Raw genomic sequence first — 21185 nt, 5'->3', positions numbered from 1 at the left:
GAGTAATACTGTGACTTAGAACAGGAGAGGCTGAGTATAATCAATTGATACAGCTGTAAGCAATGAATCAGTGTTTTGATTTCTGTGTGTATCCTCTGCCAGGGCATGCTTGGAGTAGCTGAGCACTCTCAGCAGCAATGAAGTCACTGCACTCACGGGCATCTGACACAGGATGTTTGTTAGCTGGGAATCTAATAAGGGTAATCACAACCTGTCATGTTCTGCTTCCTACTACATGTTCTTCCTTCTATTGATCTTGCTTATTGACATGTTTGTGTTCCTACTTCTTGATTTTCAATTTGCTTCTTGTGTTTTAAATGGAGGACTTGTGCCCAGTAGGCTTTTGCAACATGCAACACCATTACACTATAGATCTTAAATATATCAAGTATTCATTTAATCCTTTATTCGGTTCTCTCTGGAATTAATTTCTTAGCTGTTCAATATTGTGCCTGTGATCTTCACAATAAAATAGAGGTAGGTCAGGCAGAGTATCAGACTAACACAAAAAGTGTTACTCGTAACTAAATGGATTAATTTGTTTGCCAAAGGTTTTTCCTGAGCAAAAATATTGAATCGAGAGAAAATCCAATGAAGTGATATATTGTTGTTGAACACAAGAGGGTGCTACAGACTCACAGTCGGCTGGAGCGTTAAATGTTTAATACTTAGAAGTGGTTATTGAATTCATCATAACTCAAAGATGCTGGAAAAGCAAACGACGGGGGCATAATATGAACAAATTCTTTTTCTACAGTGCTTTACATTATGAATGCTTCCCTCCATAAACACAGCAGCCTGCTGGCTGCAAAAAAAAAAAAAGGAGCATTCATCATTTTTTTGTGTTTTGTAATCATTTTGTGCTATGGAGAGCTCAGAAGTAATATCCATGAAAATGATTTAAAGGTTTTTAAATTAAGTAACTCTAGTAAAGGAAATGGAGACAGGTATAGAATGCCTCAGAACATCAGCTGAGAGCAGCCAGCTCCAGACTCAACAATGTTTATTTCTGTCAAATCCAGAGAGAGGGTGACCATGCTTTAGTTTAGGCTTATTAGGAGCTAAATTAAACCACTTGACTCTGATTTGTAATTTCTACCAGCTAATTAATCTCGGGTTCTTCAAGTGCCCCTAGGCTAGGTGTTTGGGTGATGAGGCAGAGCTGGGAAAAGCCTGAAGCTCCCCCTTTTTCCATGAGGGCTGTGCTAGAGCTCAGGCTCTCGCTGCTCGCTCCCTCCTCCTGTCTTGGCCTTAAGCCTGACTCAGTGTGGCTGACCCAAACTCTGCTCTTCTCCAGGTACTGTGGGACTGCTTCTTTTGGGCTTGAGACCACTGCCCTGCCCTCCTCTTCTTGGGTCTCTCTAATAATTGTATTTTCTCTGCTGGGGAGCTCAGCCCTTGAGTTTCTCATGCAAGCCTCTTGCAGTTACTCTCAGGGCTCTTTGACTTCAGAACTTCTGTGTCTAGAGGCTTCCTCAGAGTTTCTAAGTTGAATTGGTGTGTAAAAAGATTAGGCTGTATTAATTCTGGGTGTTCTTCACAGCTTGGTTTTCCGTGGAAACAAAGCTTAGGTAACATTTCTGGGTACTTGCCTTTGTCAGATTTGTTTTTGCTTTGTTGGATTCAGATTTGAAATGGGGAGTCTGACCTCAAAGCTAGCAAGCTCCTATAAATGTCATGACAACTGTGAGCTGGGGAGAGGAAACAAACCCTAGTTCATATATATTAAAGGTTTAAAAGTCATATTTTGAAAATTTGAGTTTCATTAGTTGTGCTGATTGTGGAGCTGTAGTGCCCTGGTTGAATGTGACTCAATGCAGTTAGTACCAGAGAGGGTGAAATTCTGTATTGTTCAGGGGATATTAGGTTTAATCAAAGAACCTGATAGCTGTAATGATGATTCTGAGTTATTTTCTTCCTCTAGCTCTTAATATCCTACATTTAAAAGCCTCAAAACTTTCCCATTACTATTTGCTTCTGATTCCTGCAGCTGCTAGGCTTAGGTTTGCATAGAATTTCTCCAGTTTAAACAAAAGAGATGCCACGTTTCTGGTGGTGGGCCCAACAGCTGCTGTGGGGCTTGTGGAAAGAGGACAGTCTCTCCCTTGACCTCAGTAGTATTGTCAGTGTATCCCCACAGGTCTAGAACCACTTCATGTTATTTTTGCTACTGTCACTGACTCAGATTGTAAATTTACTTTGCATGATTACTTTTCCCTTCCCCTTACCTATAAAAATGTAGATACCAGTTTGTAGCACTCATGTAAAGTACTTGTAACTCATCTTGATACCCTTAGATGACAGGAATGCTTTATTTGAAGAGTAAGATGACTTGTTTTTAATCTGTGAGTAATTAATTTTAAAGCTTTTTAAATAAATCTGTGATTGTTACAAGCACAGAGTAAGCTGACAAAACCAAACAGAGGGGATGTGTGTGCAAAGGGGCAGACAGTGTCAAGAAATAGTGTGTAATTGCATATCCAAGCATGTATATTTATGTGAAAACATTGAAGATAATTTGTGTTCCTGTGATGTTTTTATGCCAATGGAAACTGTTAAACATCTTCCAGTGTTAACAAGTAACTGTTTCTAGACTGAAAGATGGCAATTGTTTAGAGATAAGACAGAGAAATAGTTGCACAAACCCTTAGTTGCAAAATCATACAATTCCTATAATTGTATGATTATAGGAACATTGCACACTAATTTCCTGTTGTCTTTTAGCCAGAAAACAGTTGTCTAATCAAGTATGAATTGGACTTTTTATTTGTTTTAAATGCTTAAATGAATTTCGGTTAATTTAATTGAGTTTTTCCTCAGGTAAGCATTTGAAACATGCTGAAGAGGTGTATGTCAGGGGTAAAGAGGGGAGGAGACTAAAGGAGAAGTAGATGCTTGCCACAGACCTTAAAATGTGTGTGCTTTTCAATATTTTTATATTTATAAAAGGCATAGCCTGATAAGTCATATTCTGTACAGCCATGCAAGAAAATACGGAAGGTGTTCTATAATTAAAGAGAGCATTTTGAGCATGTGTGTAGTGATAAAGTCACAGAATTTTTCTACAATACTGCAATGTAATTGGGGAAACTCGCCTGCAGTTAACAGGGTTGTTGGTGTTGCCAGGAAGAGTAGCTTGAGTAACTGAAAAGAAAAGAAGCACTGTTTCTCCTCCTTAAAATATGATATAAGCAGTGGTCTCTTGAGTGCATTAACAACAACAAAATCCAGAGCAGATCATAAAGGTGTCACTGGGGAGGGAAAAATTGGATATTACAGATTCACTAGTCTCAAAATTGAGCATTCAAAGAGGGTGCATTTTAACTTTCTCCTAACAAATCCTTTATAGGTTTCCACAAACCTTGTTGCACTGAAGATTTTTAAGACCGTAGCAGGAAAAAGGAAACTGCCAGTCACAAAAATCCCTGAAATAACGAATAGTGATATGTTTTTGCATTGCATCAGGGCCTGTTTATAATCTCCCACAGGAAACATGCACTCCTGGCCATATTTGTCTTTGTGGTCCTGCACAGGTGTCCCTTTTTATGTTTGGCTTTTTTTTTTCTTGTTGCACGTGTCAGGGTTTCTATTTGCTCGATGCAGCTGCAAGGAGTAGTGACAGTCAGATGGGTTTTCCTTGGAAAAGCAGTGTTTTCATACACAAAGGGGAGCAGTTGTAGCAAGAGCAACTCCTTCTGTCTCCCTGTTGGGAGCTGCAAAGCAAGACCTGTAGTTAGACACTGTCTTCTTTCCAGCTCTCCATTTGCTGGCAAAAGTGCAGGGCAGGGACTAATCCTCTTGGAATGCAGCCATTACCACTAAATAAGTATTAATTGCTGCATTCCAAGGGGATTAGCACAGTTGAACCCAATTATGGCAAATCGAAGCTGCACTGTAAGGCACTACAGTGCATTGAGATGCACTGAAGCAGTGTAGGACTGTCAGTCTCCAACATTTTATCAATAAAAATTGTGGGCTTATACACTATAAACAGCAGACCATTTCTTTTCAGTGTCTTAGGCTGAGTGGCATGCCTGGCTGGAAGCTACAGCCTGCTCACCAGTGAAAATTGTTGCTTTTTTTAACACCCATTATCTTTGTGTGAACACCTCAGAAACGTTTTTAATACTTGTTGAGTTAATTGTGGCACTGCAAGCATCACTCCCTGCTGGACCAGGGGCAAGGCTCTGCAGTCTGTCTGGATTCTCACATCTCTGAAGTCGGCCAGCTCCTCCATCAGGTGATGTAGGAATTAATTTTGCCTGCAAGTGTTAACTGTATCAAATAGGCTTAGGAGAGCTCCTGATAACCGACCTGTTCTCAATCCCAGCAGTCTGCAGTGATGATTACAGGCATATCTCTGTGGTAGCAATACAGGAGCCAGAGGGCAGTGTGTAGTTATATATATTTTTTTAATCCTCAGCTTGACTGTGGTGTGGGTTTGTTTTTTTTAGTTTTCATTTATTTCCTGTTAAAACTGCAAACCCTGCTGCTTTTTTTTTATAGTACAGTCAAAGCATAACCAGTAAGCGTGAAAAGGGAATGCTTCTGGGAATGAATCAGCCCCTTGCATTAGAGCTGTTCCAGGATTTTTTGTGTCCAGAGAAAGGCTGGCATATGGATGCACAGAACCAGTTGAATGTATGCCTTGACTACTTTATGAAAGATCTTATCCTTACAGATAATGAGCTGCACCTTAACCAGCATTAAACACACTGAGCTGTACTTGGGGACCACTTCAGTTCCCTGACCCATTCTGCTTCAGGAACCACAGATCAAATATTGCAGTCTTCCTAGTGCAGGTAATTCTTGAGAATGTACTTCCCTCCACCCATATGTTTAGATGAAGAGTCAAGTTTAGCTGAGAGCTTTTCTTAACACAGCAGGAAGGGTTTTATATTTCCACTGTGGCCTTGTCTGCATTGAGAAAAATTGCTGCTGGTTCAGCTGAACGAGGGTTGGCATTCATTTCTAGTCCAGGGTTAACAAAGTCCTTACAATCTGACTGAAGTGAGTAAACTGAAACATCAGTATGGTTTAAACTGTTGGTAGAAGTGCATTTGCAAGATTGGGCAATGCACAATGTGGGCAGGAGGTGCTGAAGTTTTTATAGCTCCTGGAGATGCAAAGACTAGAAAGGTTGAAAAGAAGGTGACACTCTAAGCAAACCATTCCTCGTGGTAGAATTGCAAGCCTTATGAACACTGAAAAGCTTTTTCCTAGAGAGGAGACCACTTCCCCTTTATCTTTTCCTCTACTGCTTGTCTGCATGTGATTTGCATCTCTCCCACACCATGCTTGTTGTGAGAATAATTCATAACACAAGCATGAGTGCTTTTCTGTATACTTTGATTATATTTGGATAATGATAAGCTTGCCTTAGTTCAAAAGCTGAGGGATGGGGAGGTGGGAATTTCTAGGGGCACTGTCATGCAAAGCCTTTTTCTGACTCTACCCACACTTGCAAGTGAAGTCCATATACTCAATTTCTCTGACCTTTCCCTATCTAGACATCAAAACACACTGGCCCAACTGCTGTTCTCCCAGTGTGCCTACTGTTGCTATTAATCTCTCTTTCTTACACAGCTCTTCATTTCTTTTCCTTACCTTTGGCCTCAGCTCTTTATTCAAAGTGATAATTTGCTGGCTTTCTGCCGGATGGAGAAGCTATGATCAATAACAGGAGGAGACAGAGGTCAGTGGAATAGTGATGAGCAGTGCCATCTGCTTCTCTGGAAACACCGTTACCCAAAAATATCAATAACTAGGATGATATTTCAGCTTTTGGATGAGGCATCAGTGAGATTGAGGCAGCCAGCAGTGAGAGCAGGGGTCTTTTTTCTGCTCACTAATTCCTTGTTTCAGCCAATCTTCTGTCACACAGAGATGTGGACAGAAAGGGCTTTATCCAGCTTGCACTGGAATACAGAACATGTCCCTGAGCACAGCATTTCTGGGGCTAATGACACCTTGTTCAGGTTCAGTGCATGGCAGCTCTCCTGGGCTGTGCTCTGCTTTCTGCCTGGGGGTGCCAGAGCCCATCTCCAGCCTTTTCTTGGAGCTTTTGGGGTAGAAGAGCCACAAAGAAATACCCCCCCAGGGCTGGGAGAGAGCAGAGACTCAGTAACACAGAAGGGTGTGCTGCACTATTACACCTGGTGCTCGACTACTACTAGGGTCTAGTACTTTTGGTACTGACTGGCACAACACATAATTAATCAATTAAAGGAAGAGACTCTTTTATCCATGTATTAGCCTTATTACTCCAGACAGCAAGGTGACAAATTTCTTCCTAGAACTTCAATTTACTTTGCCTTCAAAAGTCTTACCTTTTCGTGTGCACAATAACTCTCATCCCACCATACTTCAGGGAAATTTTTATCATCTGTTTCTGTACCTCCTGGGGATGCACATTCCTCTTTCTTTTCTAAGAATTAGAGACAGGAGAAAAAAAAATTATGCCTTTAGATGCTTGGACTTCCTCCCAGCCTAAGCTCTGGTTCTCAAGTGCATTATTAGTATTACTGTTGTAAACATTCAGTGATCTGTTGAGCCAGATGCATTTTGCTGCGAGTGAGGCTGAGCTTTAAGCCATTAGGTTTATCTAAGCTACGTTTTCAAGCTTTTCTAATTCACAGTTGTCTAAAATGAACTTTCATTTATTAATGAAAAAGTGGAATTTTTTATTTGCCCGCATTCAAAAAGAGCGCAATAATGTGAGATTTCTTACAAAGTGTGAGTTAGAAATGAGTTTTATATCGTTATGAGGTTAGACAACTATATTGTTCAAAAGTGACTATAACTTACAGTTTTAAATTTCTATTTATGCCCTGTGCTGCACACTGGGAATAGTTGCACAAACCCCTTTTTTGAAGTCAGGTCAAATTCGATGCCAGAAACAGAGACCAGCAGCCGCTGAGTGGGGATGATCTAGGAACCATCAGACAGAGTGGAAAAAAACCCCAACTCACAGAAAGAAACCATCTTGCAGAGAGGAAAAGGATGAATAACAAAGGAAACCCCAAACATCAGTACCAAGAAGGCAAACCCCAGCCCTCAGTCAGAGGCTGTGAAGGCAGAGGAAGCCGGCAGGTGGACTCCGAAAGCCCTCATAGGAGCTGAGCCTCTTCCTGTGGCGGCCACACACCAGCACAGCCCGTGGAGGAGCTTCTTCATCTTCTTCTTCCTCTTCTCTCCCGTTCTCAGCACTGTCTGGCCTGGCAAGATGAAGAAGTGGAGGAGGATCACCATCCTTGCCACCCTGCAGGCCCAGCTCCCAGCCACAGGTAAAGGTGGGCTTTGGGTTTGCCAGGGGTTCCTGTAAAGCTCTTTTGAGGAAATGCTGCGGCGTTTCACCACCATTTTGGCAGCAGGAGGTGTCTGTGTGAGCACCTCGGCCATGTCTGCCCCCTGTGAAGCAGAAGGGGGATCTGCTGTGTTGAACTGGCCTGGGATAAAGAGGAAGGAAGGGATGAGGGGCACTTCTCCTGCTGGAGCGATGCCACAGCTGAACAGTAACTAAACAAAGCTCCCAAGCCTCGCTTGGGCAGCTTTCCCTGTGATTCCAAAGGGGAGGTTTAAGGCAGTGATGGAAGTGTTGTCACTTGAAGTAAACTGCATGGAGAGGTTTCTCATGGAGTTGGGCTGCGGGTTTGTGGCCCACAGCAGAGCTGGCAGGCGGGAAATGGGGCACAGGTGGTGACAGAAGGGCAGGGGCCTTCCCCTCACGTCCCTGCCGGCTGCTCCTCTCCACCAGACACAGCACAAAATGAAGCCATTTCTTCCTTTGTGTTATTTATTTGTGTGGTGCACAGGCCGGCCCTGCCTGGGCACTGAATGGAGCAGCTTCGGTGTGCACAGATCTTCCAAAGTCATGTAAAGTTTGAGAAGGAGGCATTTACTTTTTAGAAGCATAGTAGATCAAAAGGACAACAAAATTTACATCTGGAAAAGACCTCAGGTGAGGTCTGAATGTGCCATAGGCCATATCTGAGCTTGCGTTAGAGCCAAATCCTCTGGAAGATTTCCCCCTCAATGTACACCCTGGCTGTACTTAAACCCAGCGTCCTCGAGAGCTTGGATGACTGCCACAGACATTTTATTGGAAAGTTTTCTGGGGATGAGAGGAGGATTTTGCAGCTACTTTCTAATGCTGTGGAACCAGTCCTGGTGATTTCTGGGGTTTTTCTTTCAGGAGGGTTCTGAGGGGATTTATGCTCCGTGGCAGGCCATGATTTGTGTTTGTCTTCCCTTCAATGTCTGGGGCCTCTGTCCCTTTCTGATACCCAAATATGATCCTGTACTTTAGTATACTTCTCATACTTTGTCCCTTGCTCTGTATCCACAGATGCATGTAAGGCTACAAAAGTATGGCAGTTACTTTGGGTCAAAATCCATCTGCAAAACCATCTTTTTTACATTTCCTCCTTTTTAACCTGTCACGCAATGTCTATAGTTCAGGCTCCTATTTGTGCATTTTCAGCAGAAAATTTTGAAAAAATATGTAATACAGCTTGCAGAGGTCTCTGGTGCAAAGCTCTTGGAGTATTCACACTCACAAAGAATAAATGGTTCAAGTTGTGAACCGAGTACTGTTGTCAGTGATTTGGAGGTGACTGCCTGTGGATTGCAGGGGAAGTATTTTTGATTGGATACCTATACTAGTTTGAAGCATAGCAGCATTTAGCCAAAGAGTGTGGGTAAAATAGAAGAAATAGAAATAAAAACTCATGGAATTGTTGCCGTGGGTACAGAATAGACAAAACAAAAATGTAAGATCTGTCATGAAATTTAGTTCAATGATGAGACCAAACAGTTGGGTTTTCCAGCTCAGAGCTGTGAGCAGAAAGATTTTCTGCTGCCTAGAGTGTTTTCAAGCTTTCTCAGAGTTCACTTCTAGAAGGACTTGTAGGGAAACGAACTTTTAATTTTTTCATTAAATAATCTCAGACAGATTCAGTACAGATTCAGTAAGCTGCATACCTCCTCACAGTGAGTTAATTCCACTTCACTATAAAGTGTTTGTGCCTGTTCTTTAAAAGGGCAGCTGAAAGATGCCACCAAGATTAGCACTGAGGAACTTGCAAAGCTTTTCTTTTTGATCTTTGAGTTCTGTAGTAAATACACCAGGCATGAGGGAAAAATGTTTTAAAGTAATTCTAGAGATGGGCCATGAATTCTGATGCAGACTTTGAATTTCTTGACGCCAGACCACAAATTTCAGAATGCTCAGATTTGGCCTTTGAGCAATTACAGAGGGAAGGCATCTAACATTTTCAATTACACATTTTTATATATATATACAGGTTTAATTTTCTTTATTTTCCCTCTTCAAAGGCACAGAAGTGTACATCTGGAAATCTAGCTGAGGTCTTCCTACAACACCTCTGTTAAAAAGTCCATGAAAAAGTTATAATTTTAATTATGAGCAGATGACTTTGTTAGTCCTGTTGTTCGTTGAGACAAGAATATTAGAAGACTTGTACCTGAACATCACAACTAAATGGCAAAAACCTTCATACAGTTGACACAGCTTTTGTTCTGAAGTATGATAGGCATTGATAGCAATAAAATAGTCCTGTGAGCAATACTGTAGAGTTGCCCCCCTATTTTTTTGAAGGCTGATGAGAGGATGCTTTGATTTATACAAACATACGCCATATCCGTGTATATAAATGTACGTGCAAGAATTTAAGAACAGCCCTCCCCGTTCCACACTTTACAGAGCCACTTTTCTCAGAATTGTCTGCTAAGTGGAACTGGACAGTGCCCTGTTTTCAGCTGACTCTGTGGAAACTACAGCAGTGTTGGTCTTTACCAGATGTTACTTGCACAGCTCATTTCCATGCTGTTTTTCTGCTCTGCATATCTCAATCTCCTGCCCATTGGGTTACTGTGATGCCATCAGCATTTTTTAGTCAGTTCAGGGACAGGTGATAGGTCTTACCTTACTTCTTTTCTTCTCTCTCATCAGATGATTTAGCTGGTCTGCAAATGGCAAGATTTGTAAATCAGGAGTTGTTTACAAGGTTGTCTGAGGAATCCAAACAAGTAAATTCAGATTTTTTTTTATACCATCCTCGTGTCCTTATGCGCAGGCTTAAGTTCTCCGAGCTGCGTTCTTGTTACACCTGGGGGGGAAAAAATTTAAAGGCTTAATTTTACATGTTTTATTTCTTTTATTTCTGCTGCCTGTTCACAATGATTCATTAATAATTCATGGAAAAAACCCTATGAACTGGCAGCATGGAACAAAACGTAGGCAATGTAGCCTTTCTTTGTGAAGGGACATTTGTTGAGCCCTAGCAGTGCTATGTTCAATTCTGTAATGCTTGTTACAGAGCAAGTGCTTTCTAGCTTAACCATTCCAAGCAGAATTCCTAATCAGTGAAGTAACAATTTAATGACCACATTCCTTTTGGGTTTTTTTGTGCACTAGATGGGAAGGATATACAAAATACAGAAGTCTATCTGCGAAATATATTTATATTTTTCCTTTGTGTGTCCTTCTTAAGTAACACCATGTAAATAAAAAGCTGAAGTAGAATTAAAAAAGGAGGTTCACTAGCAGCTTAAGGGGACAAGAATTTGATGTCTAAATTAATGTTCATGTGAGGAATGTTTTTGACAACCATTTTCTGTTGTTCACACAGACTTTGAATGGCGACTAGCATGAGAAATAAATTTTTAATTTTTTTTCTTTGCATATTTCCATTCGGAAATATGGGTTATTTCCTAACTCTTTCCAAATTCTAACCAAACCCCCTCTCATAAAAAGGAAAAAATACTTTTTTTTGTGCAATTGCAGACAAACATCAACAAGTCCTCCCCCTTTATAAGTAATCATCTATTTGAATGTCTATACTGTATGTAGAAATGTAAGATCCATCAGCTATTCTGGCAAGAAAATAGAGGACATTTTTAGATGGCATGAATGGAAGATGCAACGTTTTAAAAATACTTAGAATGTGTATTCTGCTAAAGGTATCTACTTTGTCCGTGTGCATGTTAAACTCGTAAGCATATTCTTGACTTTTCACTCTTCTGCTGACTTTGGTGAACAAATAAATTTGAATTTCACTGCTGATTTTTTTTTTTTTTTAGTGTTAAGAGAGCAATTTATGCTATTCTAGAGTCTGTGAGAAGATGAAATTTTTCAGATTTTTCAGATTTGTGCTGTTGCCTAAGGTAATATTTTGAGACTGGGATTGAATATTGTTTTCTTAATTAACTTAAGCTCTGGTCCTATAAGAAGTATATAGTATTTTTAGCTTTTAAAGTATGACAGTCCAAAGCAGGTTTTTTTTTTCAGGAAAGCAATGAAAACATTTATCTCTATTCTGTCCTTTGATTTATAACTTCAAATATAACAGATAAAATGTGCAGGCAAATGAAAATCTTGGTTTGCAGTTCTTCAATCCACTCACCCAAACACACAAGCCTTGGAAAACAGCAAAATGCTTGTGTTCAGCCCCAAACAGTGGGTACATCCATCTCTGTGGAAGTTACACTTTTTTCAGTCCTTTGCCAATATAACTATAAAAAATAGAAGTAGAAACCAGCTAGTTCTTCAGCCTCAGAGGTCACAAGCACTGGTGAGTGCAAGTTCTGCTTAAGTGATAAAAGCCATCTCAATTTTTGAGCCATGCAGATTGGAAGTATTTTAAGTCCTACAAGTTCCCTAGGAGTAAACCATCAACCTTTGGAAGCCCATTGTGTATTTTGTTCTTAATCCTTTGTTATATATCTGTTAAGCCTTACAAGAACAGCAACTGTGGAGTTTTCCATCGTTCTGTGCTTTTGGTATATGGCAGTATGGTAAATATGTGCTTGTGGAGCCTGATGAAATGCTTGTACCATCTGGCCTATTTCTTTTGTGAGATGTATCTGTAGTGAAAGCTTCACCTCTATCCTGACTCTTTCTGAGTAGCACACCATTCTTTTCAGTTTGTTGTATTTTTTGAAGTGAAGGAGAAGCCATAATGATAACACAGCTCTCTGAAAAGTCAGATAATGCGGAGGTGAAATATATACCGAATTAGAATTCAATGGAAGCTGACAGGGGAAAAAGATTGGAAAATTTTCAACAAATGATAGAATAAACAGCAGCAAAACACACTGAATAAGTCTGGAGGGTGGCAAGTTGTAAGTACTTGTGGGCTATTTTGTTTGGTTTGGTTTTCTTAGGAAATCTCACAGTATATGATTTATCTACAATTCAAGCTGCTGTCTTAGGTGAAAATCTTAACTTTCACCGCAAATAAACTTTTCTAGTTTCCTGGTAACGTTTTCTAGCTTGTAAGTTAACCTTGAAATGCAGCCTGCATGGCTCCAGAAAAAATAAAAGAGAAAACTAGCTATAGAACTTGTCACTTATAATTTTTTTTAAGGCAATTGCTGTTTTTGGGGGAGCGATAGCATGCTGCAGTGCTCATGGTTACAAACACTAAAAATAGTTTCCTTGTAAAAAAAAAAGCACATGAAACATTTTGACCCAGAGAACACTTAGAGAAACTTTCCTAATACCCCTCCAAGTTTGTATAATAAAAGTGTATTAATAGATTTTATTATTTGCATCAGAGTAATGGTCTGAAACACTTTTATAATGGGATAAGGTGCAATATCCAGGAAATTAATGAGGGAATATTAATTTGGGTGGTGTTTTACTTCAAGGAAGTGTACACTGGTCATTGAATAAGAACTAATCTAACTAAAAACCCCTTTTCCTGGTTGTTCCTCCAAATTTCATAATGAGTTTGTTCCAAACAAGAGCATGGGTGTTTTTCATTCATTTCACTTAGAGTGTTGCTGTTGTCTGCATGACAGCCAAACGTGAAATAAACAGAGCCAAATATTTATAAAAACGCTTCCCAGATATTTAACACATCAGTGTATGTTGTAAATTCATTCCAATTCGCCACGGTGCGCATCTCCTCACAAAGCAAACTGAAACTTGGGGGAAACAGAACAGAAAAATCTCCAGATGCTGACCACTGGATGGGTGGGAGCAAATCGAGGCTCTTTGTGTGAGCATGTGGATTTTGGAGCAGGGCTCAAACTAATGAGGTACTTTGTTTTCAAAACATTTATTTTGAATTAGTTAATGTAAAAATCCAGCTCAAACTAAAATTGAACATCCGCTATTTTACTTCTGAGCAGATCAATCTGAAGGAAGAGTTTGGTATAATCTGACAATGTCAGTTTTTAAATACTCTCAGCAAACTCAGCTTCCTAATGGTGGATAATGTGCATTTCTAGGTATCAAATGTTCATTTTGTCAGTCAGAAATAGCTGAAAATTTTAATTACTCCTTTAAAAAAAAAAAATATATATATAAATTGGATTCCTGAGCTGGGATCTTGCAGCTCACAATTAATACAGCAGAATTTTAAACTTTTGCAAAGAAAAATTGTAGTGCGTATCATATTATATGGAGTTGTAAAATAAAATTGCTACAACTTTGGTTATTTCTTCAGTTGCATACCAGCAAGCTTCAGTCAGGGAACCCCACATCAAGTCTTTGGGAGCAGAAATTATTCTGGTTTTTATCCACTGTGTGTTGTTGGCATTTATGTTGTTTCCCATCCAGCCATGTAAAGCCAGCTCCAGGAAAGAAAACATTACTGGAATTTGGAGTCCTATCTATCTCTCATTCTCTCACGGACCTTTTTCTCTCCATGATGCAGATGTGCACAATGTCATCACTTTGGGCTTTAATGTAAGTAAAGTAATTTCAGCAGCACTTTGTGCATGTGTGCAGGTGCATTTCTGGAGATGGCAAAAATAGAATAAGTCTTACAGGTTGGATTAATAATCATCCTCTGAGGGAAGGAAGATGGAATACAGACTGAGAGGAATACTATATTGTTATTGTTAGTATCTTGTAAAAAACCTCTACCTAAAGACAGTTTCTAAGAAGCAAACAAATAATTCTTATGAATTACTATGAGAAGAGTTGCTCCGTTCATAAAATGTTACCCGTGTAGCAAATTAGTGTCTTTGGATAATTTTTGGAAGAATGCTGTTTAAATTCTATGTATTTCTTTCAAACAACTTGCTCCTAATTTTCAGGATTCATTTGTTGTTTTATGTTATTTTTTGATTTGTTGCCTAGAGGTAAAATACCTGAGTTAATGCCCAGAGGGGAACTCATTCTGAAAGTCGAAGTCATTATAGGCTAGAAACTCTTAAGGCAATTTGTGATAAAAAGAATTTCAAGAAAAGTATATGGTAGCAGTGCTGTATGAAATAATGCAAGTGTACATTTTTGTTTGACTTTTAATTTTCATATTTCTCAGGAAATTTAAAAAAATCTTGCATTTAATAGTCTGTTGGAATTTGAAGAGATACAAATGCAATACAACCAAAGTAACTTATGTGATAATTAACTGGAGGCTTACACTAGAAAAGGATTTGACTTCATTCTTGTTTGTTACCTGCATTTTTTCCTGCTTATTTATCAGTCACATCTTCATTACTAAGAGGCTTCTGGTTCTTTCAGGACATGTACATTCTCTGCCTAAATTTTTCTGAGGGGTTTCTCTGGTGAGTGATGTGGAAGAACACAATATTTGTAGGTGGTAATCTGAAAGAGAATTAGTGAAAGCAAATGAGAAAACCTTTGAGAGAAGGGAACGGGAATCACTATACCCCATCACTTATTGCCTAATATTTAACTTCTTGAAACTATTGATCTTTTAAATGTAAAGCTGAGCATTCACACTTTATGAACATAACTATAGCCAGCAAGCCAGAGAAGATAAATAAGGTTGACTCATCTGGATTTCAAGCAGAAGGTCAAACACCATTCCAGTTACTTTAAAAAATGAGCTTCTATTATATGCCAGAAAGGTTTTCTAAAATTTACCCTCTCCGAATACGCATCTAAAAAGGAAAAAAAAAAAACCTCTTGGAAAAAATTACTTTTAATTATGCTTTCAACAGGACCCATTCTCATTTTCACTGGAGCAGGGAGGGGTGGCAGTTTTGCCTGCACACACCCCGTGTTCTGGGTGAGCAGGGAGCGCTGATTCCCATGGCCCAGAGCTGGATTCTGCTCCACCCGGGTCGGGCACAGCTGGGTGGCCGTTCCCTGCCGATGAGCTGTAAAATGCCCTCATCTGAAAGCCCAAACCATCCCCACTTTTGGCAGATGGCCCCAGTTTTCTGCATCAGGCTCAGTGCAGTTTGCCGACAATCCGTATTTCTTTTTCTCCAGAAAATTATTCCTAATTTTATTGGAAATAGCACACCATTGCCCACTGGTTTGGTTTTTTTTTGGGGTTTTTTTGGTTTTTTTTTTGTTTTTTTTTAACACAGCAAGTTTGCAAGAGAGAGTAATTTTTTTCAGGCTGTCTTGATGTGATCTAAAGTTCTGATGAAGAAAGTTTGTGACTTCAGAATTATGGTCCGCTCCCAAAAGTTTGCAAAGAACTAGGGATCTCCAAGAGTTTTGCTTTTCTTTTTCCAAAGTGGTTTGCCTAAAACATAATCAAATATTCAATGTTGTGCCAACTGGAGTAATTAATTGACTATTTTTTTTTAATTTTCACAATGTAATCCATTCTGATCACATCTCCAAGTGTTTCTCCTTGACTCAAATGTTTAAAAACCCCCAAATTCTCTCACAAAATTATTTCTTCCTAGAAGAAGCAGTTTTAATTTATCTTGGTTTGAATTCTCTCCTAAATTTCAGATGTCTCTAGTATTAATGTGAACTAGGCAGAAGTATTATTTTCCCTCTCCTGTTCATGCAACTAAATTAATCTCATTTTTCCTAGTAATTCAGATATTATTTCACTACTTGTCTCAAACCCCAGTTGCACTATAATGCATTTGTTTCTGCTGTTAGCTATGTCTCTCCTGATGGAAAAGGAGAACTGCTTATTTTCAGGTTTGAGACAACTTTTTTTCTTCTTCTTATAACTCTCTTAAAGAAGTTACAGATATGAACCTTCAGCCCTATCTTGTGGTAACATCTTTTCCAAAGTGTTTTTCTCTGATTTTATCTTTCTCAGCTGCAAAGAAGTAGCTAACAAGTTTGCCCCCTTTCTCTCTTGCTCTTCTTTTTACATCCTGAACCAAATGTTTATTTGTTAGACATAATGGTTGTAGTAGAACAAACATCAGGTTTAAAGCAGAGCTAAAAGGGAAGCAATTTCTGCAAAACTTCAAAATATCTTAGCACTTCCCCCCTCCCACCCCCTTCTATTTTCTATTAGGTTAATCAGAATCCTTCCAAAGTATTTTTGTGAGACACCAAAAAGTCAGTGAGCAATTTGTGTTCTGCATTGGGAAGAGGGAAATGCAGATCCAGCTCTTTATTCTGAATGATTTGGAGCAGGAGCCTGAATGGGGCTTCGCCATGCTAAGCCATTTGAGAGACTCTTGCTGATTTTGGTGAGAAATTCTAACAGAGTCTAGAAAAATTCCTTAGTTAAAGGGTCATCAGAATTTGCTCCTGATGAACTTGACAAGCCTACTAAAAGTCTCCACCTCAGCTGTAGTATTTTACAGGATCAGTTTAATCCTTTGCAGTCAATTAATGGAGTATGCATCTCTATTTTCCCATCCACACTGGCAAAAATTGTTGTGCTCCCTTTAGTGGCATCTCTATTCCAGCAAAACCAGGATCACTGAGCAGGTTCCTCTGGGAGAGACTCTGCAAAATGGTGCACAGAGGTGGGGCTGTCCCTCATGCCTGGTAATATAGAAATAGCATTATTATGAGGACTGATGGTATATGCTTATATATGGATGGTTCTGCCACTGCTGAAATCACATGATATTATACAGGACTGAAATATTTAGGAGGTGGCTAGCAAATCTTAAAGATATGCAGGGGTCTCAGGGATTCAGCAACATGAAATTTGATCAGCAGAGGCAGTCTGAGAAAGCCCAGCACGTGTGCTGACCTTTCCTGAACAGAACGATTATCTGGAGGGCTTCAGGTATTTAAAAAGATCTGGCAAGCAGTATCACCTCTAGATGTGCTGTGACTGTAATGTGGAGTTGGTAATTAATTTCTGCCAAACTTTCCCCTTCTAATTAGTTGATGTCAGTGTTTTAGTAAGTGCCACTTATTTCAGCATAGCTAATTTAAAACTAATTTGGCTATCTTGCTTAGGCAGCTGCCCACTGGTGTTAGCAGGAGTTTTACTTCAGACAAACTGCTTGGGCATTTACCCAGCTGCTCAGCCCGACTTTTGCAGCTCACACAAATATCTGTGCTGGAGGAAAGGTGCTGTTATCAGATAGCTGGAAACCAATTTAGTGATGTTTTTGTGAGCTGCTGCCACCTCCATAAAGACTGCAGTACATGCCAACCACTTGGGAAGGAGAAAGTTTCTCATTCTGTGCCTTTGGCTTCAATGGGGTCTTCACTTCTTTTGAAGCTTTAGGGTCACACTATAATAAAAACAGGATAGTGTTCAGCCTCATCCACAGTTAGAAGATATCTTATGCACAAGGAAATGAGTGCCTATAAACAGTTATATTATCTAGCATTTCTTTGTCAACTTGCATGTATAAATGATTATACAAAGCAGTTTAATGAGATCTGCAGTTAAAAAAGGTATAATTCCTAAGGCAGTTTTGTTTTGAGGTTTTCATCTTTAACTCCTCATTATCTTGTTTTGTTGTACTTCTGATTATTTTGAAAGTTTCTTCTGGTGCTTTTTAATCCATCTGATTAGGAAGATAGCTATTAAGATACTAAGAAAAATCAATATGAATGAAATGTAACATTTTTAAATCGGGCAGTTTGAACTTTGGAATCTTTTTTGAAGGATTTGTAGATAATTCTGGCAATTCCAATCATCCCCAATGGTCTTTCTCCCCTTAATGAAACAGTGCTGGTTTTTAGATAAGGCAAGGAAATAGAAAAAGGGGGTTGCAGGTTTTGTACTTGGGGCTGATGGTTTACTCAGCAACCTTTAGAAATCCACTGGAATGTGTGTAGGCTTTCCAATAAACGGGAACAATAAATTCCAGCTAAAATGGGCCATACTTTGGCCTTTTTTGTTAACTGTACATTACTTATCTGGTTGACAATACACAAAGAACACTTAGAAAGTGTTAATGCACGTGGTCCTGAAGACTGTATGGTACTTTAGAATTTGATTAATCAACACAGAGGTTTTTTTGCCTATCTCATGATGGTGTTTTGAAAGCTGAGATCTATCAAGCATCCTTTGGATCCTCCAGAGCAATGTGCTATATATATAGGAAATTAAGTAAGAAAATTATGTATAGGAAATTTAAATAGTGCCTGCATCTAATTTGCTGCTATATTCACACACACAGTGACATGTCCTGCTTACAGGACAGCCCTTAGCTGCCTTGGGAAAACAGCCAACTATTTCCCTTCCCACTCTTTGAAAAGCCTTTGTAATTCAAAACTCAATTGAACTAAAAAGTAAAATAAAGATTAGGAAGGTAAAAATTAATTATGGATGTGCTGTTAGTCTTCCTTAGGTGGGGATAGAGAGAAAAAGTAATGTCAGTGTGTTATTTCACAGATCCTTAGGAAATGTGCTTGAGAGCTGAAGAACATTTATTGCTCTCCATACCACACATGCATCTGTCACAGCTCTTAGCGTGATGGTGTTTAGCCTGGTTGGCAACCAAGTGTTGTTTAGAGACAGCCTTTCTGGGATTACAAAAATACAAACTCCATTATTGTAGTTACCTACTGCTTACTCCCGCAGCAGCATCTGTGCTAAGACCTGACGATTGTAATGTCTAAATATCTTATTTAGGCTAGTTAAAATGTGGTATTTTGGGTGGGAGTAGTTGCTGCTGTCGCAGGGGATGTTGAAGTTCGGCTCTCACTGCCTGCCTGCCTCCCCCTGCATGCTGCTCTCCCCCAGGTAGCCCCTGGCAGCCGAGGATTTGCCCTGTGCATTAACTATTAACCAGGCATCAAGGCAAGGCCCTCCTTTGGGGATTGGCCGCAGTTTATTTGCTCGGAGTGTGCAGAGCTCTGTTGCCTCAGGCACCAAACAGAGCACCTTGGTCTTGAACTCGCTGCTCTGGGGCTGCTGAGGAGCGCAGACGCCTGAGGGGAGCTGTATTTCAGCAGAGCTCTTGTTCTGCCTGCTTGGCTTTTCCAGGGTAATACCTGTAAGGGGCTGGGAAATGCTCCACACCTGGCATTTCCCTATTTTCTGTGTCAGGAGTGTGAACCAGACAGACGTGAGTTGGACTGAAAGCTACTTCAGGGGGTTTGGTTTTTTCCCAAGCCTTTCAGTCTTTTCCTTCAGCCTTTCTGAGCTGAGAAGGAAAAGTGTGAAATATTTGGTGACAGAGCCCTTAAGCCAAGTGGCACTCTGAATGGAGTTTACATATAATTAGTCAAAACATTGCCTCTTCAACATCTGTATGTAACATGTAAAGGAACACCCACTTGAGTGTTCATGCAGGGGATGATTGCTGCCTAAAATATACTTGGGGAGAGAAGAGGAAATAAAAATGAGAATATGTGTTATTTAAAAAAAAAAAAAGGCTATAAACTGATTGCTGAATCACTTCAGGAGGGCCAGAAGAAGGATTCACGCTATCCAAATAGCTCAAGTCCTTACTTGGGAACCACTGGCTGAGTTGATAGAATGGACTTTTTCAGATTGGCTCTAGGAGCCAAAGTTTGCCAGGGAGACCTTCCTCAGTCCTAATTTATGCATTTGAGAGGTGCATAAGAAGAGCAGTGTTTGATCAATCTCATTACAGACATATTTATGTTAATTTAATGGTTAAATTCACATGTGCTCTTTATTGTATCAGCATGAAAATGTGTTCCATGTCTATTATCAAAACCATTTTTCAATGTAGATTTCAAGAGGATCAAAGATAATCTTTAGCATTTGTTTACTGCAGCCTGCAGACGTATTAAAATTGCAAAATCTATTGATCACCTATCATCTTTTATCAGATAAACAGCAGTTTCCTGTGAGTAAGTGGAGTTCTACTATTAGATACATGCAGCCCAAGGTGGAGGGAATAATGTTTTCTCAGCAGGTGCCAGGAATAATGGAACATTTCTTTTTTTTAAGCTTTGCATTACTGTTTCAAAGGCAGTGAGGGCTATTGCTGCTGAAACCTCCTCTGTTTTTCTCCCACTTCTTTTCTTTTTACTACCTGGATTTTGTGTTGTGTAATCAAATGGTGTGGGTATGTATTCCTAGTTATTTACCTCCCCACCACCTGAGATTTATTATCATTTCTGTAATAGTAAATGGTTGGAAAAATGCAAACAGAATTTGAGAAATCCTGAAATGTAAATTCATTAATATCATTTAACTTTCGTTCCATTTGTCTTTCTCTGACCATACTACATGTGTATCCCTGGATGTTCTCCTACACACATATTTCCTGTATAAGAAAAAAAGGCTCTGTGTGTGTGCCTGTCATCTTTTAGAATTACATTATTGGAACTTTAGGGCTGGCAAATTTCCTGTCTTTAAAATACTGAATTTGTTGAATGACAGGAGTAACACCTTTGATAGTATTTGAGAGATGTACAACCTCCCTGCTGCAAGAAAGATTTGATTAAAACTCCTGCTGCTTCAAGAGAATTTAAAACTGTGAGTGGAAAAAGGAATAGTACAGATCCTTTTGATGGAATTGTGAGACACAAGTTGTTTTTTTCCCCCCTGTATAATCCTTTCATACAGAGGGTCTCTGAACTGTCAGCAGTGCAGGAAGAGCAATGGTTGTTGCAACTAAGTTTAAAGAAAGGGCTTTTCAGCAGCCTTCTTGCTTGGGTTCATCAAACAATGATGGACATGAATATGTTTAATTCCTGAATTTTTGTTGCTGATGACCTTCTTAGCCAGCTTACATATGAACATAATGCAGTTCTGTGACATGCAGGTTCTAAAATTTACATCAAGCCCTAGTTTTCTGAATAACAGGTCTGAAGCTTCTGGTGTGGCAGTAACTGCCTGTGCAGTTACCATTAAATACAGACAGCTTGCCTGTTGAACTTGAAATTTAAGAAATAACATAATGTTTTATTTAGATTCTTCTTCAATCAAATGTCTGAGTTCATGACAGGAGACACCTAGAGAGCTGATCATAGCCATGGCAGTTCTGTCAGCTCCAGAAAGGTATTGATGGCTTGTTCTCTTAGGGGAGGAATAAGTCAGGAGAGCAAACCACTAAACCAGCACCGTACATCTAGGTGGCTG

The 21185-nt window shown here is 39.5% G+C and overlaps 1 protein-coding gene across 1 annotated transcript in view; it reads left to right on the top strand.

Moving 5' to 3' along the window:
- The first annotated feature begins 1167 nt into the window (after positions 1 to 1167).
- Positions 1168 to 21185, top strand: part of CD247 (CD247 molecule) — a 52507-nt gene continuing 32489 nt past the window's right edge. Inside the window, 5 exon segments of the mRNA XM_064703654.1 lie at positions 1168 to 1297; positions 4682 to 4802; positions 5620 to 5695; positions 6876 to 7059; positions 7061 to 7286. Of these exon segments, the coding sequence (XP_064559724.1) occupies positions 5670 to 5695; positions 6876 to 7059; positions 7061 to 7286 (436 nt within the window). The 5' untranslated portion in view covers positions 1168 to 1297; positions 4682 to 4802; positions 5620 to 5669.

Source organism: Zonotrichia leucophrys, chromosome 1 (assembly GCF_028769735.1).
Source record: "Zonotrichia leucophrys gambelii isolate GWCS_2022_RI chromosome 1, RI_Zleu_2.0, whole genome shotgun sequence".
Taxonomy (NCBI): domain Eukaryota; kingdom Metazoa; phylum Chordata; class Aves; order Passeriformes; family Passerellidae; genus Zonotrichia; species Zonotrichia leucophrys.
Note: the sequence above shows the minus strand (reverse complement) of the source record. Positions and strands in the feature narration are given on the sequence as shown.